This window comes from Erpetoichthys calabaricus, chromosome 2 (genome assembly GCF_900747795.2).
Source record: "Erpetoichthys calabaricus chromosome 2, fErpCal1.3, whole genome shotgun sequence".
NCBI lineage: Eukaryota > Metazoa > Chordata > Cladistia > Polypteriformes > Polypteridae > Erpetoichthys > Erpetoichthys calabaricus.
The window spans coordinates 28427361-28444277 of NC_041395.2; the positions used below are offsets into that span (position 1 = coordinate 28427361).

The 16917-nt window shown below is 38.0% G+C and overlaps 1 protein-coding gene across 1 annotated transcript in view; it reads right to left on the reverse strand.

Annotated features, from left to right (window-relative positions):
• Positions 1-16917, reverse strand: part of ptdss2 (phosphatidylserine synthase 2) — a 259128-nt gene that overhangs the window by 46088 nt on the left and 196123 nt on the right. The window contains exons 6-10 of the mRNA XM_051923613.1: positions 6572-6622; positions 6220-6333; positions 5137-5255; positions 4380-4494; positions 396-541 (exon numbers count right to left, since the gene is read on the reverse strand). Coding sequence (XP_051779573.1) covers positions 396-541; positions 4380-4494; positions 5137-5255; positions 6220-6333; positions 6572-6622 — 545 coding nt within the window. The remainder of the gene's footprint in view (positions 1-395; positions 542-4379; positions 4495-5136; positions 5256-6219; positions 6334-6571; positions 6623-16917) is intronic.

Below are 16917 nucleotides of genomic sequence, written 5' to 3' on the forward strand. Positions count from 1 at the left end.
CAATTCCTTAAGAGGAAATCAGATTATCCTGACACAGGGAGAACTTGTAAGCGTGGACAGTTACTGGGTCACGGTTCATTTACAGTCATCTGGAGTAGGGAGGCAGCAGGGCTAATCACTGTGTCAAATCATAACATGGATTCAGTTTTGGAAAAATCAGGGCAAATGACAGTGATTGTTTAGTTTTAAATCTAAGACATAAACAAACACTTTCTTCTATATAAACACTTCTGCTTTCTGTAATGTGAAGAATGAAACAAACTGTAAACCAAAAACTAGAATTTGTAAACAGTTACACCTCTAGTATCAGTCTACATAATACACAGGTATACTGCTTATGCTAAGTCAATTATGGTGAGCTGCCTACCAGAAAGCTGGTAGTGATGAATACTTACGGATCATCCATAAAGTCATAAATTTCCTTCATTGCTACACCTCCAACATTGACAAAGAAAACTAAACGAAGTAGAACCAGGTAATGCTCTGGGGGCATCCAAAGAACAAATTTCAGGTAGAAGGTGTTAAGTTCAGCCAATAAAAACTGCCAAAGAGAAAAAAATACTTCCAATAAGTAATGTACATTTTTTGGAATTAAGACTGTCTTATATGAAAAATCATGCCAAGGCAGACACACAACATTTGATTACATGAAGAGAAACAAAGCATATTTTTATGAAGATCAACAGAATGTAGCAAAAAAGACATGAAATCAAATATAAATTAAAACAAAACATTCTCAAAACTGTTGAATCCAATTCATAATTACTGTATTGAGAGATGCCTACACTAGATGGAAGGACAATCAACAACAGGACTCACACAAGCATACAGCCATGCAGGGCCAATTTAGAAATACTACTTTACCTTTAACGTTGTTGATTTTACCATTTACATGCACTAAATTTATTCACAGTAATACTTTCTACTTAGTAACCATAAAATAAATACAGTCTAAAATCAATACTAAAAGCAAAATCTCTAAGCACTGTAATATCAATGCCACATAAGAGTATACTGGTGAATAATTGTGTTATTTAAGAAAAAACAACACATTTTTCAAATCAGGTCTGTCAGAAAATCATTCTGTAAGGTTTGTGAAATCTGCTGTTGGAAGTTTTATGCTAGGATCAGAATATGAAGGAAAGAATGAATGACAATTAAGGGTCAACTTGAACGGACAAGTCAAATTAATTCCAATGTAACAAACTCCTGCTGGTTTAATGTTACAAGTTGTTCCTCCTTCTTTTGTGTTCAGGGTTTCTTCTGTGCAATTAAAACGTATCAAGTGAAGATTATCCCATTATTTCAGAATTCTTGCAAAACGCCCTTGTTGGTTTGTTTTCAAGGTCCTGCACATAAGCGACCGGACTCTGTAATTGCTTAGCCTGTGTACTGAACCAGAATTAGCCACTGAACTGGACTGATCACACCTGCAGCAATTACTACAAACTGGAGATGGCATCCCAGTCTCTTCCATGCTAATCAAAATACAGTTGTCACATGTTAGTTGTTATATTAATAAATATTACTAAGGCTTCAAAAGCTCAATGAACGATTCAATAATAATAATAATAATAATAATAATAATTATTAAATTTGTATAATGCTTTCTTCTCTATCCAAAGTGCTTTCCATAGACAGAGGGCACCAATGTGTAGCATCCACCTGGCCGAGCAATTTTGCCAGGACATTGGGATAAAACCAGCTAATTTTTTCAAAAGATGCCCAGGGATCTTTTCTGACCACAGAGAGTCAGGACCTTGGTTTTATGTCTTATCCGAAGGAAGGCGCCACATTTACAGCAAAGTCCCTGTCAGTGCACTGGGTCACACAGACCTCAGGGTACGGACGCCCTGCTGGCCTTTCCAACATCCCTTCCAGCAGCTCAAGCTTTTCCTGGTTGGTCTCCCATCCAAGTACTGGCGGGCCCGAACATGGTAAGCTTCAGTTAGCTGACATGTTCTGAAGTGCAGGTGGTATGACAAATTAGAGCGTTAGAACAAGTCATGGCTGTCTGTCAATCCAATGATGATGCTGTTCATCCATTTGTCCATCTCCATCACTCCCCTTCTTGTGCATGCTGGTGGGAGAGCAGGCCAATTTGGGAAAGGCAGAGCTGGGGGCACAGTGGGCAAGGGGATTGCCCCCCAGGCACAGTGGGTTGGTTTCAATGGTGATGTCTTGCCATTCTCTTCTCGTTGATGTGTCCATTGTTCAAAGTGATTGACTCCTTCATTTATTATCCATCTCCAAGGTGTGTGATCTTCAGCAAGTGTATCGAGCTGCATATGTGGAATGGAGCAGGCCTTGAGGGAATGCTTTAAGTTGTCCTTCCAGTGTTTTCTTGGTCCACCTTGAGGTCAGGATCCTTCAGTGAGTTCACCATATGGGACCATCGCGAGAAGCCGAGACTCATCTATGTGGGTAACATGCCTGGTCCAGTGGAGGACACAGATGAGCAGCATGTTCTCAATGCTAGAAGATGAGAAGCATTCTATAAGTTTAGTGTATGCAACCCATGCCTTCTAAGTGATGCCCAGAATCTTCTGGAGTCAGCGGGTATGGAATGCTTCTAGTGTGTAGAGTTATTTGCGGTTGGGAGTAGGCCTACAGGACTTGCATGCATAAAGGAGTGTTGTTATACATACGGCATGATATACTACAACCTTGGGTGCCATGCAGAGGAGGCTAGTTTGAGGCAGTCTGCAAGTTCTTCAGTCACAGAGGCATCATTAGATATTATGTTTCACAGATGCTGATCTTGATGTCCACTGGAGGATCTCTGTATTGGAAGGCAGTCTGAAGAGTCAGGGTCTTGGAGGTGCTGATTTCCTGGCCCATCCAAGAATAGGCTGAATGTAAGGACTCAATGGTCCTCTGAAGGCATTCCGAGTGAAGTGATACGCCGGCAACATTGTTAGCATACTGGAGCTCATACATGATTGTTGAGGATATTTTTGAGTGGGCTGACAATTTTTGGAGGTTGAACAAATTGCCATCCAATCAGTAACGGATCCGCACTCCATCAGTGGCATTCAACGCATTTCTGGAGAAAAGTGTGACGGTGACAAGGTAAATATTGAAAAGTATCCGAGTCAGAACACAGCCTTGCTTGACACAACAGTAATTTCGAAGGGAGCAGATGTTTCCTTGCCAACAAGTACCTTCACCATCATTCCGTCATGGAAGAGACGGAGTACAGTGAGGAATTTTGGGGGACATCCACAGTTACGGAGTACTTCCCAAAGAATGTCATGGTTGACGATGTCAAATGCATTCTGCAGGTCGATGAAGGCAAAGCTGATGTCTCTCTCACTGGTGTTTCCAAGCCTTCTCTAGGAGTTGACGGATGATGGAGATCATGTCAATTGTGCTGCACTTGGGATGAAAGCCATTTTGCGACTCCAGAAGTACTCTACCTGCAACGTGATAAAGTAGCCAGAGAGGCATGACACGGGCATGGATTTTCCCAGCAGCATCCAGCAATGAAATACCATGGCTGTTGCCACAGTCTGATCGGTTGTTAATCTAAATGAGGACAGGCCATTCAGCCAAACAAAGCTTGTCAGTCTTATCCATTTAATTCTTCTTTAATAACATCAAGCCGAGTTTTGAAAGTCCCCAAAGTCTTACTGTCTACCACACTACTTGGTAGCTTATTCCAACTGTCTATGGTACTCTGTGTAAAGAAAACTTCCTGATATTTGGTGGTTAGTTTTAGTGACTACTGATTGAAGTGTTCTGTTTAAACAGCTCCACTAGCTATGCATTTCAGTCATTCTGTGCTTCCTTCAGTGCATTTTAGATTGTATCATCAGAGCGGTCTACCTCATGCTTCAAAGTGTTACAAGCTGAACCACTTCAATGTCTCATCAATATGGCTGTTTAGAAACATTAAATAAAAGTGTCTCCTTTCAACACTTTGTACAATAGCCAAAGGGACAGACTATCCATTAGTTTTCTAATCAGAGTAACGTAGCCATATTTGATACATTAGGATGAATGTGAAGCCTGTATTCCTTTATTGGGAGCATGCATAATTGTGCATTAAAATGTGTGATACAGCTTAATGGGATTACAAAATGCAAATTATGTTTCTTTTTCTATTTCTGAAGTAATTCATAATGTGATTATTCACACCCCTTTCTCCATGTTTGAGACTCTGTAATACAGCAGTTTTAGAACAAGATGCACCCGTAGATTATTTGTTTTTAAGACCTTCAACCAATACAGCAGGCTTCACTATACATCTTTGTATAATGTGAAAAATAAACAAAGCATATGGCACACTCTACTCACATGTATCCTGAAGAATGTTAGCACCACATTTAACAATGAAACTATTCAGATAAGACTAGAAAAAAGATGACATTATTTACCACAAAAATTATTCCACAGACAGCCAGCCATCTTCTCAGGTTAGATGCTGGCTTCCATTCAAACTTCACCCAGCTATATGGAGTAAATTGGAATGCAATTCTTTTTATCTTTCCCCTGCAACACAAAAAAACAGCCAACTTGTTAGTGATCCAATTAACAAAAAGCATTAGTTTATTATAATGGGAAATTACATCTGAGAAGAAAATGTGCAAAAACATTTTTAATAAATCATTTGGCTCAGAATAATCAGTTTATCAAAAATCCTTACTGTAGTGCAACACATTAAGATTTGTAATTTCATGTTATATTGTAAATGCATGTATTACTAAGAGTCTGTGAAGATAGTCTAGCTGGGGTATTTTAGTATGTAATCAGATGTCAGTGGTGTTTGTAAAAGTATGATTCCATTTTTACCATTAAAACGGGCGTCACTGACAATTTCCTTCATAAAAACAATCTCTTATTCTACACAACTATCATCAATTCAAGGCAGGCTAGGCCCAAAAGAGGATTCTTGACTTATGCTACTGGCACATTCCTGGTATAATTAAACTAATGGTTACACATTACTACAGATTAGAATACTCAAACAAAAACAAAGCATTTATATTCTTCCAAAAATATTCATATCAAAGCTTTTGATACCATATTCAAAGACTGGAGTGACAAAGTAAATCCATACTTTTTCACTCTCACAAATAGTAAATCATTATATTATTAAAGCCTAATGAAAAAACAAATTCTTAAAACACGCACTTGTAAGTTGGAATGTTCCACAGACCCTGCCATTGGTATGTTTTCATAGAGAGCCATTTCAGTGTCTTCATCCCGCAATAAATTCCAAAGCCATTGCAGACAACTACATCCATGATCCACTGCAACAAAATGCAAGCATCATATTATGATCTTTTACATAACAGACTTTGTACCACATGATGGTCAGCTACACAGAAACTCAACTCTTTTCTGTTTCTTAAATGAAATGTTTGTATAGTTTCCCAACCTTTTATTTTTGTAGTGGCACACTGTTTGTTACCAAAATCATCACAAGGCACACCCTTATCTTACTAACCACAAACCCATTATATCGCATATACTTGCTCAACAGCTTGAAGGGGCGGGAGTACCAGAGAAGCCAGTTCACAGATGCAGGACTTAGCGAGCACTTTGGTGGCATCTCCAAACTGCTTTGCCCTTTTGCCTGCCCCTCTCTGCCTTGGAGGCAACTTGTATGCCCAAAATTCACCAGCACTGTGAGGCTCGCTGGCAACCACACACCCAAGGGCAGATGGACTCTAGTAACCCGGAGATGTGCCTGAAGTGCTCCAACGTAGCAATCACAGAGCTGCTTTAATTCCTGCTACACCAGGTAGACATATCCTCCTCAGACAGGTCGCGACCATCTACAGAGCTTGTCACTCTGAGGTTCAGACCCAAGTGTGCTATACTATTATTTCCATGGCACACCTGCGTAGCTCTCACAGTGTTAATTACTCTTGAACTTTTCTCATATTACTATAACAGTTTTTATCTTTGCACTTCATATAAAATTTCACTTTTTTTTTTGGTTGTTATTAAGATTTGTTTTCCTGTCCAATGAATGTCATTGAGATTAATGTACACTCTTCTGTAGCCCTACAAGCATAAATGTTATTAAAAATTCCTCTGCGGTGATAATAATAAACACGGGTGATGTGACACAATGTGAATCATTTCTTATGGCTTTATATATATACAATTCACAATGGTATGTGATGATTTTAAATGAATCCTGAAATCCCTTTACGTCCCCTTAGCTATTAAATTACTTTTCAGTGCAAATGACTGAGAGAGACTTACATGGTCCCACCAACACTCGCTGAAGTTGGGTAGCTGATGCTCTAGGCTGTACTCAAGAAATTCAAACATGACGCTGATGATCATACACATCCACCAGTCACGGATCATCAGTGTCTGCCAAGAGGAAGGGAAAAAAAAACAACTCACATTTCATCAGTTATAATTTAAAAAAAAAATTATAATTGTGCCAAAGGATATCTAACCTCAAATAAAAGACTGCAGTTTTTCTTGCAGAAAGGAACCACAAAGAGAATCACATTCAAAGTAACACAAACTAAGACAGAAATGTACTGTCTTTAAAAAAGTTAAAAAAAAAAAAAAATTTAGTTGTGCAGAAAGAAAGGAATCATACCTTAATGTACCAGCCAATAAAATGTGCAGGAACAAAGCCGTCCAGCTTGTCCTGGAAGAAAGAAAGGCATGCAATTAATTAAGTTTTACACATTAAGTATTTTTAAGTGGTAGTAATGTGTCTGAAGCACACACCCTGTGATGACTTGAAGCACAAGAGTACAGTTTTCAAAGTAACCTTTCTTGTGACACATCCACAACTTTTTCATGTCCAAAACCATTCATGCATGTAAAATTGCATATATATCAGGTGTTTTCTAGGACGGCATATGACATGAAAGATTTATTAGCCCACACAAGAAGATTTTTGCTACATGCATTTTTTTTTTTGAGAGCCCACGGGGAGAGTGAAGTCTATTCCAATACCACTGGATGCAAGGCACACTCAGATGTTGTTCCCCTCCATTGTAAGGCACACTTATGCATTCTTACACACTTACACATACCATGCAAATTTACCATCATCACTGAACCCAACACACACATCACCACACCTTTAGGATATGGAAGGAATAAGAAGTACTGGGGCAGAAACCGAGACACTGCTAATTCCAAATAATTCACATAGCATTAAGCCCAGTAGCCTTAAGTAAAAACTGGGGCCAGGGTAGACATGCATATAACTTATATCAGCTAAGTGAAACACTGGCTAGTCTTTCCATGTTGCCAAATGACAACATGATAAACCAATCCAGTCTGTTTGCTGTATGGCTATCATGGAGGCGTGCAGGCTTAACTTGCATTAATTACGGGTGCAGTTTCCTGCAAGTGTGTTGGTTAATTGTGCTGCCTTCTAAAAGCTGCTAAGGTTGGAGCAGATTAGTTATAGTTAATGAAGTTATAATCTTTTATTTATCTACTGTTTAGGTTTCAATAGGTGAATAATAAGTGCTGCCCCAAGTCTCCTTCTGTATCCGTAAATTTCTGCTTATTGTTCATGTTATAGCTATAGTCACTATAATGGCAGCACACATCCATACTGTTATTTTCACAAACAACAGTAAATGCATTCTAGCTAATAACACAAAGTGTTAAGTGCCTTTTGAAGTAAAAAAAAAAAAAAAGAAGAGGAAGTAAAAACAGTAAAAAAAAAAAACAAAAAAACAAAAACACTGCAACAGAAGGAAACAATTTTTTCTATAGCTGATGGAGACAGTTGTTTTTCAGAATGTGATAAGAAGAGAACAGGACGGGGCTTTTGAGTGAGTAAAAGTAATTACTAACTTTGTTTTTTTAATTGGTATGTATTTATTCAAATTCACCACATACTGATGCAATACTAATATTAAGCTTTGATGCTAATGGACAGTCAAGATTTTTAGCAGTTTTTAGATTTTAATAAATCGACTTTAAATGATTTGTTGTGATCAAATCTGTATTGATAAAATGAAAGGAATACAGCAAAAGAAAACCAACAATAATAACTGATTTTTGGCCTAAATATGAACAGAAACACCCCTCACCCCACTCCACGTGAAACAGCTATTTAAATAGATATGCAATAAAAGGAAAAAAAAGAGTAGATGGGTAAAGTGGCACACACACACCATACACGAGTGCAAGGAAAAGTAAGGGAGAGAAAAATAAAAAAAATAAAAAATAAAACCAAAGAAGGTGGACAGGAGAAAGTGCCTCATGAAGCAACCCCCAACTAGCTCTTTACTAACTGAACAGCGTGAAGCAAGTTGTGGATAGTAGAGCCATAACACTTGTTGATCCAGGATGCAGAAAGTTTAAGAAGGAAAAGATTGTAAAATTAACACTTCCAGATTGCAGGAGAGATAAGGGCAGGAGATTTCTAAGGATAGGCTAAAAGCAATTTGGCTGTAATCGTTGCAGCCATTAAAAACCTCCTCAGCTGCAAAGAGAAAATGTAGGAAGAGGAAGGGATAGGATGGCTAGCTCAAAGGGAAAGGAATGTATCCAGCCCTGGCTCATTAAATAAATATCCTAATACAGATATACCAGACTGACATGAAGGAGGAGGAGGGAACTAGATAGCCTCTGATATTTAGTGCAGAATTCTGAAATAAAGGAGTGTAGAGGTGACATCTTGGCAGAGAACCCATCAAATTGTTAACACTTCTCTATGTCTAAAGGGCATAAGACACAATGAGCCAGAAATAGGAAAAAGGGATTTTATTTAATTGTTAGCAATAGGAAATAAAGTTGAGCAATGGGGGAAAAATATATTTTGTTTGTATGGGCAATCAGGAAATAGGATACTGGGGAGGGCAGACCTTGCTCCAGACTGGCCTTAGAGTAAAGGCAAGGTGGTACAGCTCGAAATCAAGGAGGGATACGCCACCATTTGACTTGATGCAATCAAAGTGGAGTGTTTAATTGATTGTGATTCTATAGGAATGAAGAGAGCAGAGACTTAACAGACTGCCATTATTTAGGTAGGGGAGAAAGAGGAAGCATAGTGTTAATAAAGTTAATTCAAAAGAGCAAATTCATTTTAGTAATTGCCAGTCTGGATTAGAATGAGAGAGGAAGGTGAGACCAAGAAGAAACAGTCCGACACCCTTCAGAACACAGAGGAAATTGGCAGCATCAACCTCCTGGACTCTGAACTTTAAATCAGTTTTATAATATTAGTGAATACTGTTTTAAAACGGAGTTCCGCTGCACTCTCTTTCACAAAAACACCATCATGGACAGCATGTAGCATGGTCAACAGTAAGCAGCTCAAGGAACTAATAATATAAAAAAATACAAACATTGAATACAGAAAAGTACACAGATACATAGTACTGCTGATACATCCGATTAACCAATGGCACTATAACTGAGGCTCATTGATCTGAGCGAATCTGGGTAAAACAGCAAGTTATGGTACAGTTTTTATTTTTAAATTTTGGAGTCAGAATGTACTTGTCCTCCAGATTTATTTACCCGATGGGGACAGGGATGTCTTTGCATGTCATATGTTTATATTGTGAATTTACTTATACTGAATGTTAAAGCTTTGTAATTGTACTTTGGTACTGCCTCTTTTTGTTATAAAAATCCTCATACAAATCCTATCAATGGGGCATACTTGCTGTGGTAACTTGTGATCTCCATAAACGTTAAACTAATAAATCATTTATGGATAAACTACTGACTGATTCTCTTGCGATTATTCCCTAACGCTGATGATGTAATTAAGCCAGTGACTTATGTAATGTAATGTGACAGGGCCTTCACTGGTTCTAAACTGTCCTTGTATGAGGGAATGTGGACTAGAACATTGATGTATCCTGTGTTGTCTTCTAGTGAATTCAGCAAGCATATCAAAGGATTCAGAAAATGGATGGATGGTTTTAAACAGCAAGAGGAAGCTTGAATGCTCAATTGTCTTTGTGTTCTCTTTGTTCTCTAACTGATTCTGATCCACAAGAGTTAGAGATTAACAACTGTAGAGGTTAGTAAAGTCATGGAGCAAATGGCAAAGGCTTTGTTTGTTTGAAATTTCCAGAATTCTCAAAATGTGTGTGTGGCAGGAATGGTTTGCTATGCTCTCAGCCATGCATTAGGGTATTCAATTATCTGCCAAAGTATGGCATGTTTATTTTTCTAAAGTATTAAAAAACTTAATCTTGAGACTTGGCAGCCAATACTGTATGCTCTAATCAGTAGATAATTAACACTGATAATAGCAGTTTGGAGTGCTAAAAACACAATAACTTTACAAATGCATATTTAACAGGAAGGTCTGAGGAAATGTGTTGTGTTCCCCATCTGTGCAGGCCATCTGATAGCCAGGAAGTTAAACTCAAGTGAGGGTCTGTTTACAGGCAAAGACAAACACACAAGCAAACAACACTCCTAAAGTTCTCACTGATTTATATGAATTGCTTCAGCATGTATGAGCGCACTATGGCTCCTTATGCAGTGGACTAATGTTCAGTCCCGACTGGGCTATTCTGGCTTTATGCACAAGTATACTAGTAAGAAATGCATCCACTTCTTAATCCCAAAACTCCAACCGTATAATACCAGAATTTCCAACTGTGAAAGAATGAATGAAAGAAGCTAAAATGTACTACTCGCTGCCAGAAAATGATAGAGACAGATACTGTGTGTCAAAATGAATGTACAATATATTTCAAATATAGAAGCAGCTACTTCAATCACGTATACTTTATACAGCTCTGTGCAACAAAATGCTGTAAAGTCGGAATGTGTTCAAAATAATGCCATGAATAGTTTTTATCAATCAATAATAAGTGTTGCAAACAGAAAAAAAATCAATTAAATTAACATTTGGTGTGACCACCCCTCTGTCTTCTCTAAGGTTCACTGTCATGCTGTTTCTGAAGGTTCTTGTGTACTCAGTTGTTCACCTGCTCCAGTTCCACGTCACATTTTAGCTGTCTTACTTGTAATCTCAGACTGGCCCAATGATATTGAGATCAAGACTCTGTGGAGGTCACAACATCTGCTGAAGGATTCCCTGTTCCTCTTTCACTGCAGATTGCATTTTACGATTTCGGCTGTACATTAGGTGAAACCTCCATGATGGTACTGCATGACAGATAAGAATTTACTAATTCTTCTCAATGATGAGGAGTCCATCAATTTTAACCAAATCACCAACTCTGTATGCAGAACTGTAGACTCATGTGATTCAGTAGCTCCGCTGGACAGCCATTAGGATTGAAGGTTTTTGTCACTTGGTTTACTTGACTTGAGTCAGATAACTCTCCCCTAACCCTAATCTTAATCATACCATAACCAGAGGTTATCACTGATGTATAATATAAAGTGACAACCACCTCAATGGAGTGGAACTCTGTAGGTCACAGCTGGTGTCTACTGAAAATGCAGCCACAAACTCACAGAAAAACTTCTGCAATCCTTACTGCTGTTTGCTGTTATTGATCCACAAACTGTTCTCTAAACCTTCAGCAGAAGAACTTCCTAATGCTAGTGCTATACATTAATAATTTTGAATTATCAGTCCAGAGCAATCGATTCCACTTTTAGCCACTCCAGTCTCTGTTTTTTCATGCCGCTATGAATCATTTGGCTTTATTTCCACCTGAGAGGAATGGCTTTTTGGTAGCAATTCTTCCATGAAGACTACTTCTGATAAGACTTCTCTGTCTTGTACTGTAGATGCATGTACCAGGGTCGCAGTGGTTTCTATCAGTTCTGAGCTAACAGCTTAGCATGACAAATTCCAGTTACAAAGGGGAGTAAGTTTGATGTATTTCTCATATGCTGCACTCCACTCCTGTTGCCAACCACTGTGTTTCTGGTTCTTATCCATGCCCATTTGTTTGTGCTTTTTCAAGGAGAGCTTCGCCAACACATCTGGAAGCAACTGTCTTTTTTGTAGAGAACTTGATGGCGCAAAACGACCACGTTATTCCTTTTTGCTATGCTCACTTTTGCCATGGTGTAAGATTTTCAGGTTAAATGACAGCCTCCCCTTTTATTATGGCTGTCCCTGCCCAGCTTTCTTCCTCTATACACAGCTGTTTGTTTACATTGCTCAATTTGGTTCAACCTCTACATGATGTCATTGATCATTAGCACCTTAATCAAGCACTGGGCTGTATGATGACAAAGATCTCACATTTTGAACTGGAAAGTGCTTTATTAGTATGTAAGTTCCTTTTTTTATAGATATTCAAATATCGCACTGAATTGCTTCGCTTATTATAAAAGAAATGTTTATAACTTTAAAATATGCTCTTTTCTACAAGACACATAATAACCACCTAAAACACATTTTTTATAAATTAGCGAATGTCCCTAAGACTTTGCAAAGTACTGTAATGTGCTTACATATAATATTCCTTTTCTAAAATAAATATTCCTTTCTAAGATAAATAGACAGAAAAGTAGGAAAGGCACTATATGACAGATAGACAGTCGGATAGATGAAACAGTAATGCACTGTCTTACATTCAAAGTCTCTGTTTAGCGGCATCCCATGAATTATTTTTTTGCTACAGAAAAATCAATTACAAATAAAAACTGTAACTACCATACACAGACGATAATTCAGCATCAAACTATTGTCAAATCTTACAGTACAAGGTGACAGTTCAAACAATTTATTACATATTGAAACCGGAGATAAAAACTAGTTTATTCACATTAAAGCATTCTAAAATGGAGCCCAATCCATATTCATTAGTAAATAAAGCAGTTCTAGCCTATGCCATTATTTTGGGTACACAAAGTATCTGATATTTGTTTCCTTACTGAAACTTAGTTTTCACATAAAAATATAACTCCTTTAGTTGAGGCATTCCCTGATGGTTTATTTGTCAACATAACTAATACATTGGAAGCTGAGTGGGGAAACATGGAGTGAATTTTAATAACATGCTTTGAATATTTACTAAACATGTATACAATATTACATCCTTGGAGGTGCCGTAATATTACAGATATAATCTAAAATAAACTTTGTTACTTTACTGTAATACTTTGTCTGTGGTTTACAGGCCTTTTGAAGATTACTCCATATTCCAAAGTGAGTTTATTTTTTTTTTTTACATTTTTTTACACACAAATTAGCTATTGATTACTATAAAGAACTCTTTTAGGTACCCTTTATAAATTTGTGGAATGACAAATATTAGTACTTTTAGTAAAATAATTGTCTCCCTGATTGAGTCTGTGATGCTTCTCAAAATCATCCAAATCTGCTCCTCGGAGAGTCACAGTTAGGGCGGGTGCTGTAAAGGTCCTTACGGGTGACTCTGCAGTTGTGACCTGCTGTGCTGGTCAGTCCTGGACAAATTAGCAGTCAACTGAAATTTATGCCACTTGTAGATGATATTCCATACAGTGCAATGATTGATTTCAAATAATTTGGTAATCTTTTTAAATCTCTTGCCAGATTCATAGGCATCCACAGTCTTGTTACTGAGGGCCTTAGGCAGCCCTTTGATCTTAGCATGATGATGATACCACACATCAAAGAGAATACTAGACCCTTGATATCTGCAGTTTAGATAAGGCAGGGTCCACCTGTATACTATACTCCTAAGGAGGTTCTAATCAATGGCACCTAATCTGAAACACCCAATTCTAATTTTATGGATCTGAAGTGATGGTAAATATAAGGGTGAACTTCGTATGCTACTGGGAAAATTATTAGAACACCTGTACACCTCTTTATTTACACAGTTATCGTATCAGCCAATCATGGGGCAGCAGCACAATGCAAAAAACATGCAGAATCAGGTCAGGAGCTTCAGTTAATGTTCATATCAAAATCCAGAATGAGGAAAAGATGTAATCTCAGTGATTTCAATCGTGGCATGACTGTTGGTACCAGACAGGCTGGCTTGAGAATTACTGTAACTTCTGATCTCCTGGGATTTTCAGACACAAGTCTCTAGAGTTTACACAGAATGGTGCTGTAAACAAAAAATATCAAGTGAATAGCAGTTTTGCAGATGAAATTATCTTGTAGATGAGAGGGGTTAGAGGAGAATGGCCAGACTGGTTTGAACTAACAGAAAGGCTATGGTAACTGACACAATCACTCTACATCTATGGTGCACACAAACGCATCTCAGAATGCACAACACATTGAATCTTGAGGAGGACAGGCTACAAGAGCAGAAGACAACTTTAGATTCCACTCACATCAATCAAGAACAAAGGCTGAGGGTGCAGTGAGAACAGGTTCACCAATACTGGACAGTGCAAGATGGGGAAAATGTAGTCTGGTCTGATGAATCTTGATTCTTTTGAGCTATACAGACAGTATAGTGAGAATATTGTGCCAACAATGTGAATCCATGCAACCAACCTGCCTTGTGTAAACAGGTGGTGTAATGGTGTGGGGAATGTTTTCTTGGCACACCTTGGGCCTGTTATAGCAAAGGAGTAACAGTAAGTCAAAATGAACAAAGGGGAGGCACCCCACCCCAATCGATGAAACAATTGAATATTTGTGAGTCAAAATGACCAGGGGTGACACCACCCCCACACACACAAACACCCACACGATGAAACAAATTAGTATCTGCAAGTAGAAATGTTTGCTTATTTCCCCCTTGCGGTGAAATCAAAAGTGAGAAATACCATGCTGCATCAAACGACCCAATGTCCAGAAGCTGCGTTGCTAAAACATATAATCAACTCTCTACTAAGGAGCTAAGTCGCCCAGGGCATGTGGGGGTCTTAATTTGGCCTTGCTCTACCCAGTATTACTACAGTGTGCCTAATAATTGCTTAGAAAGTATAAATCGCTTATCGATACAATGAACCATTATGCTTAGGCATGTTTCCAAAGATCTACTCAATCACATAATAGTTGCAGCTGCATAAAGTGCCACTTGTTTCAGATTTATTTCAATTTCTGTCTGTCAAATGAAATAAAGGCAACACGATTTAGGAAAAATAACTGCAATAGGGCATGACGTATCTCTTATCCTGGATATGGATCATTTTTGAAAACCTTTGTTGGACACGGTTTCAATCAGAGACTTGTCATTTGATAAACAAAAGGCTTTGATGATTGACTTTGATTATCTGAATTTGCTTTTGATAGCCTGCTTCATTAGGAAACTTTTTTTTTTTTTAATTTATTGATTTTATTGAAATCACACAACATTCCATATAAACAGATCAATTTTACAAGAATAGGATTGAAAACAAATCAACCCCCAGCCCTGAGAAAGGGAGCATGGCCAGCAGAATAAAACTTAAAGCTAGTAAAAAATAAGTAAATAGATAAATTAATAAGTGAATATAGATAAATGGAGAAGAAAAAGAAATGGGGAGAGAATCTGCTTCCTCAATGCTTTAAAAGCTTATTCTAAAATGATATTGATTAGATCCTGCCAGGTTTTGAAAAAATTCTGCACAGATCCTCTAAGTGATAATTAGATTTTTTCCAATTTCAAATAATATATAACATCAGTTACACACTGACTTAAAAGGAGACAGTTAGGATTCTTCCAGTTTAGCAAGATAAGTCTACGTGCCAATAGTGTAGTAAAGGCAATTACAGTTTGTTTGTCCTTCTCCACTTTAAGCTCATCTGTGAGCCCACCAAACACAACTGTTACTGGATTAGGAGGAATTGTGACACCAAGGTGGTCTGAAAGGCATTTAAAGATTTTGGTCCAGAATTATGTTAATTTGGTACAGGCCCAAAACATGTGACCCAGTGAGGCTGGAACTTGATTGCAGCATTCGCAGGTTGGAGCTTGCCCTGGAAAAATTTTGGACAATTCTAAACGAGACAGATGTGCTTAATATATAGTTTTGAGTTGGATAATTGTATGCTTTGCGCATATGGAGCTCAAGTGGATTCTCTGCATTGCTACCTTTCACTCCTTTTCTGAAATGTTGAGTGAGAGATCCTTTTACCACTGTTCTCTTGGATCTTTGAAAGGGAGGGACTATAAAATGGTTTTATATACTGTATTGCAGAAATGCTGTCCGAGTCCTCGAAACTGAGCAATATTTTTTCCAGCATAGAGGGAGGTTTTCCAGATATTAAATAAATTATCCATGACAATCATGTGTCTCCCTTCATGATCAGATACAACATCTGATACTACAAATGAGACTGCTCTATGGATAAGAATTCCCACACCTCTAGTTTTTTTTTGTAAAGCTGGAATGGAACATTTGGCCAGGCCAGTCTTTTTGCAGCCGGAACTGACCCTTGCTTAATAAGCGGGTCTCCTGATTCAGTCCTTTAACATTCCAGCTCACAAAGTTAACTGTCCCGTCTTGGGAGACATTGATTCTGAATTTTTGGGGATAATAAGAAATAATAGAAAAAATAACACCACTGCTAATGGAGCTCCACTTCAGACGTCCATCTCCCGCAACGGACAAAACTAAATCCCCCCATTAGGACACATTTTAGAATAAACAAGTCTTGTCACAGGCCTGATGTTACTGGGACCTGGTGCTGCTTACTTAGCTTTCATGTAATATGCTATGTGGTTAAATTGAAGGTTGCATAGATTCTTGAGTGTCAGGCTTACACAGATTGTACAGCATGATTTTTGATCAACATAATCACTATTGAAAGTAAAATAGTGCCATGTTACAGGCAATTCTCTTTAACTTGGTACTAAAACATGGAAAAAAGGGTCAGGTGATTTAGGTTCGCTATTACATACTGTACACTTCTTAATTTTTCTGGAGGCTCCACCAAGCAGAAAAGAAAGAAATTCAAACTTCTAATATGTTTTTATGGATCAAGCCCCTAAGAATGTGTTCAGCAAGGTCACCTGTATAGTCATATGATGCCTCAGAGTCCCTCGGATTTGCCAATGCACTTGTGTTTAGTGACTGCATCTGTGATGGGTTACCATACTCATTTGTTGTTTATAGTAGTTTGTAATTGGGAAAGCTGAATCTCTG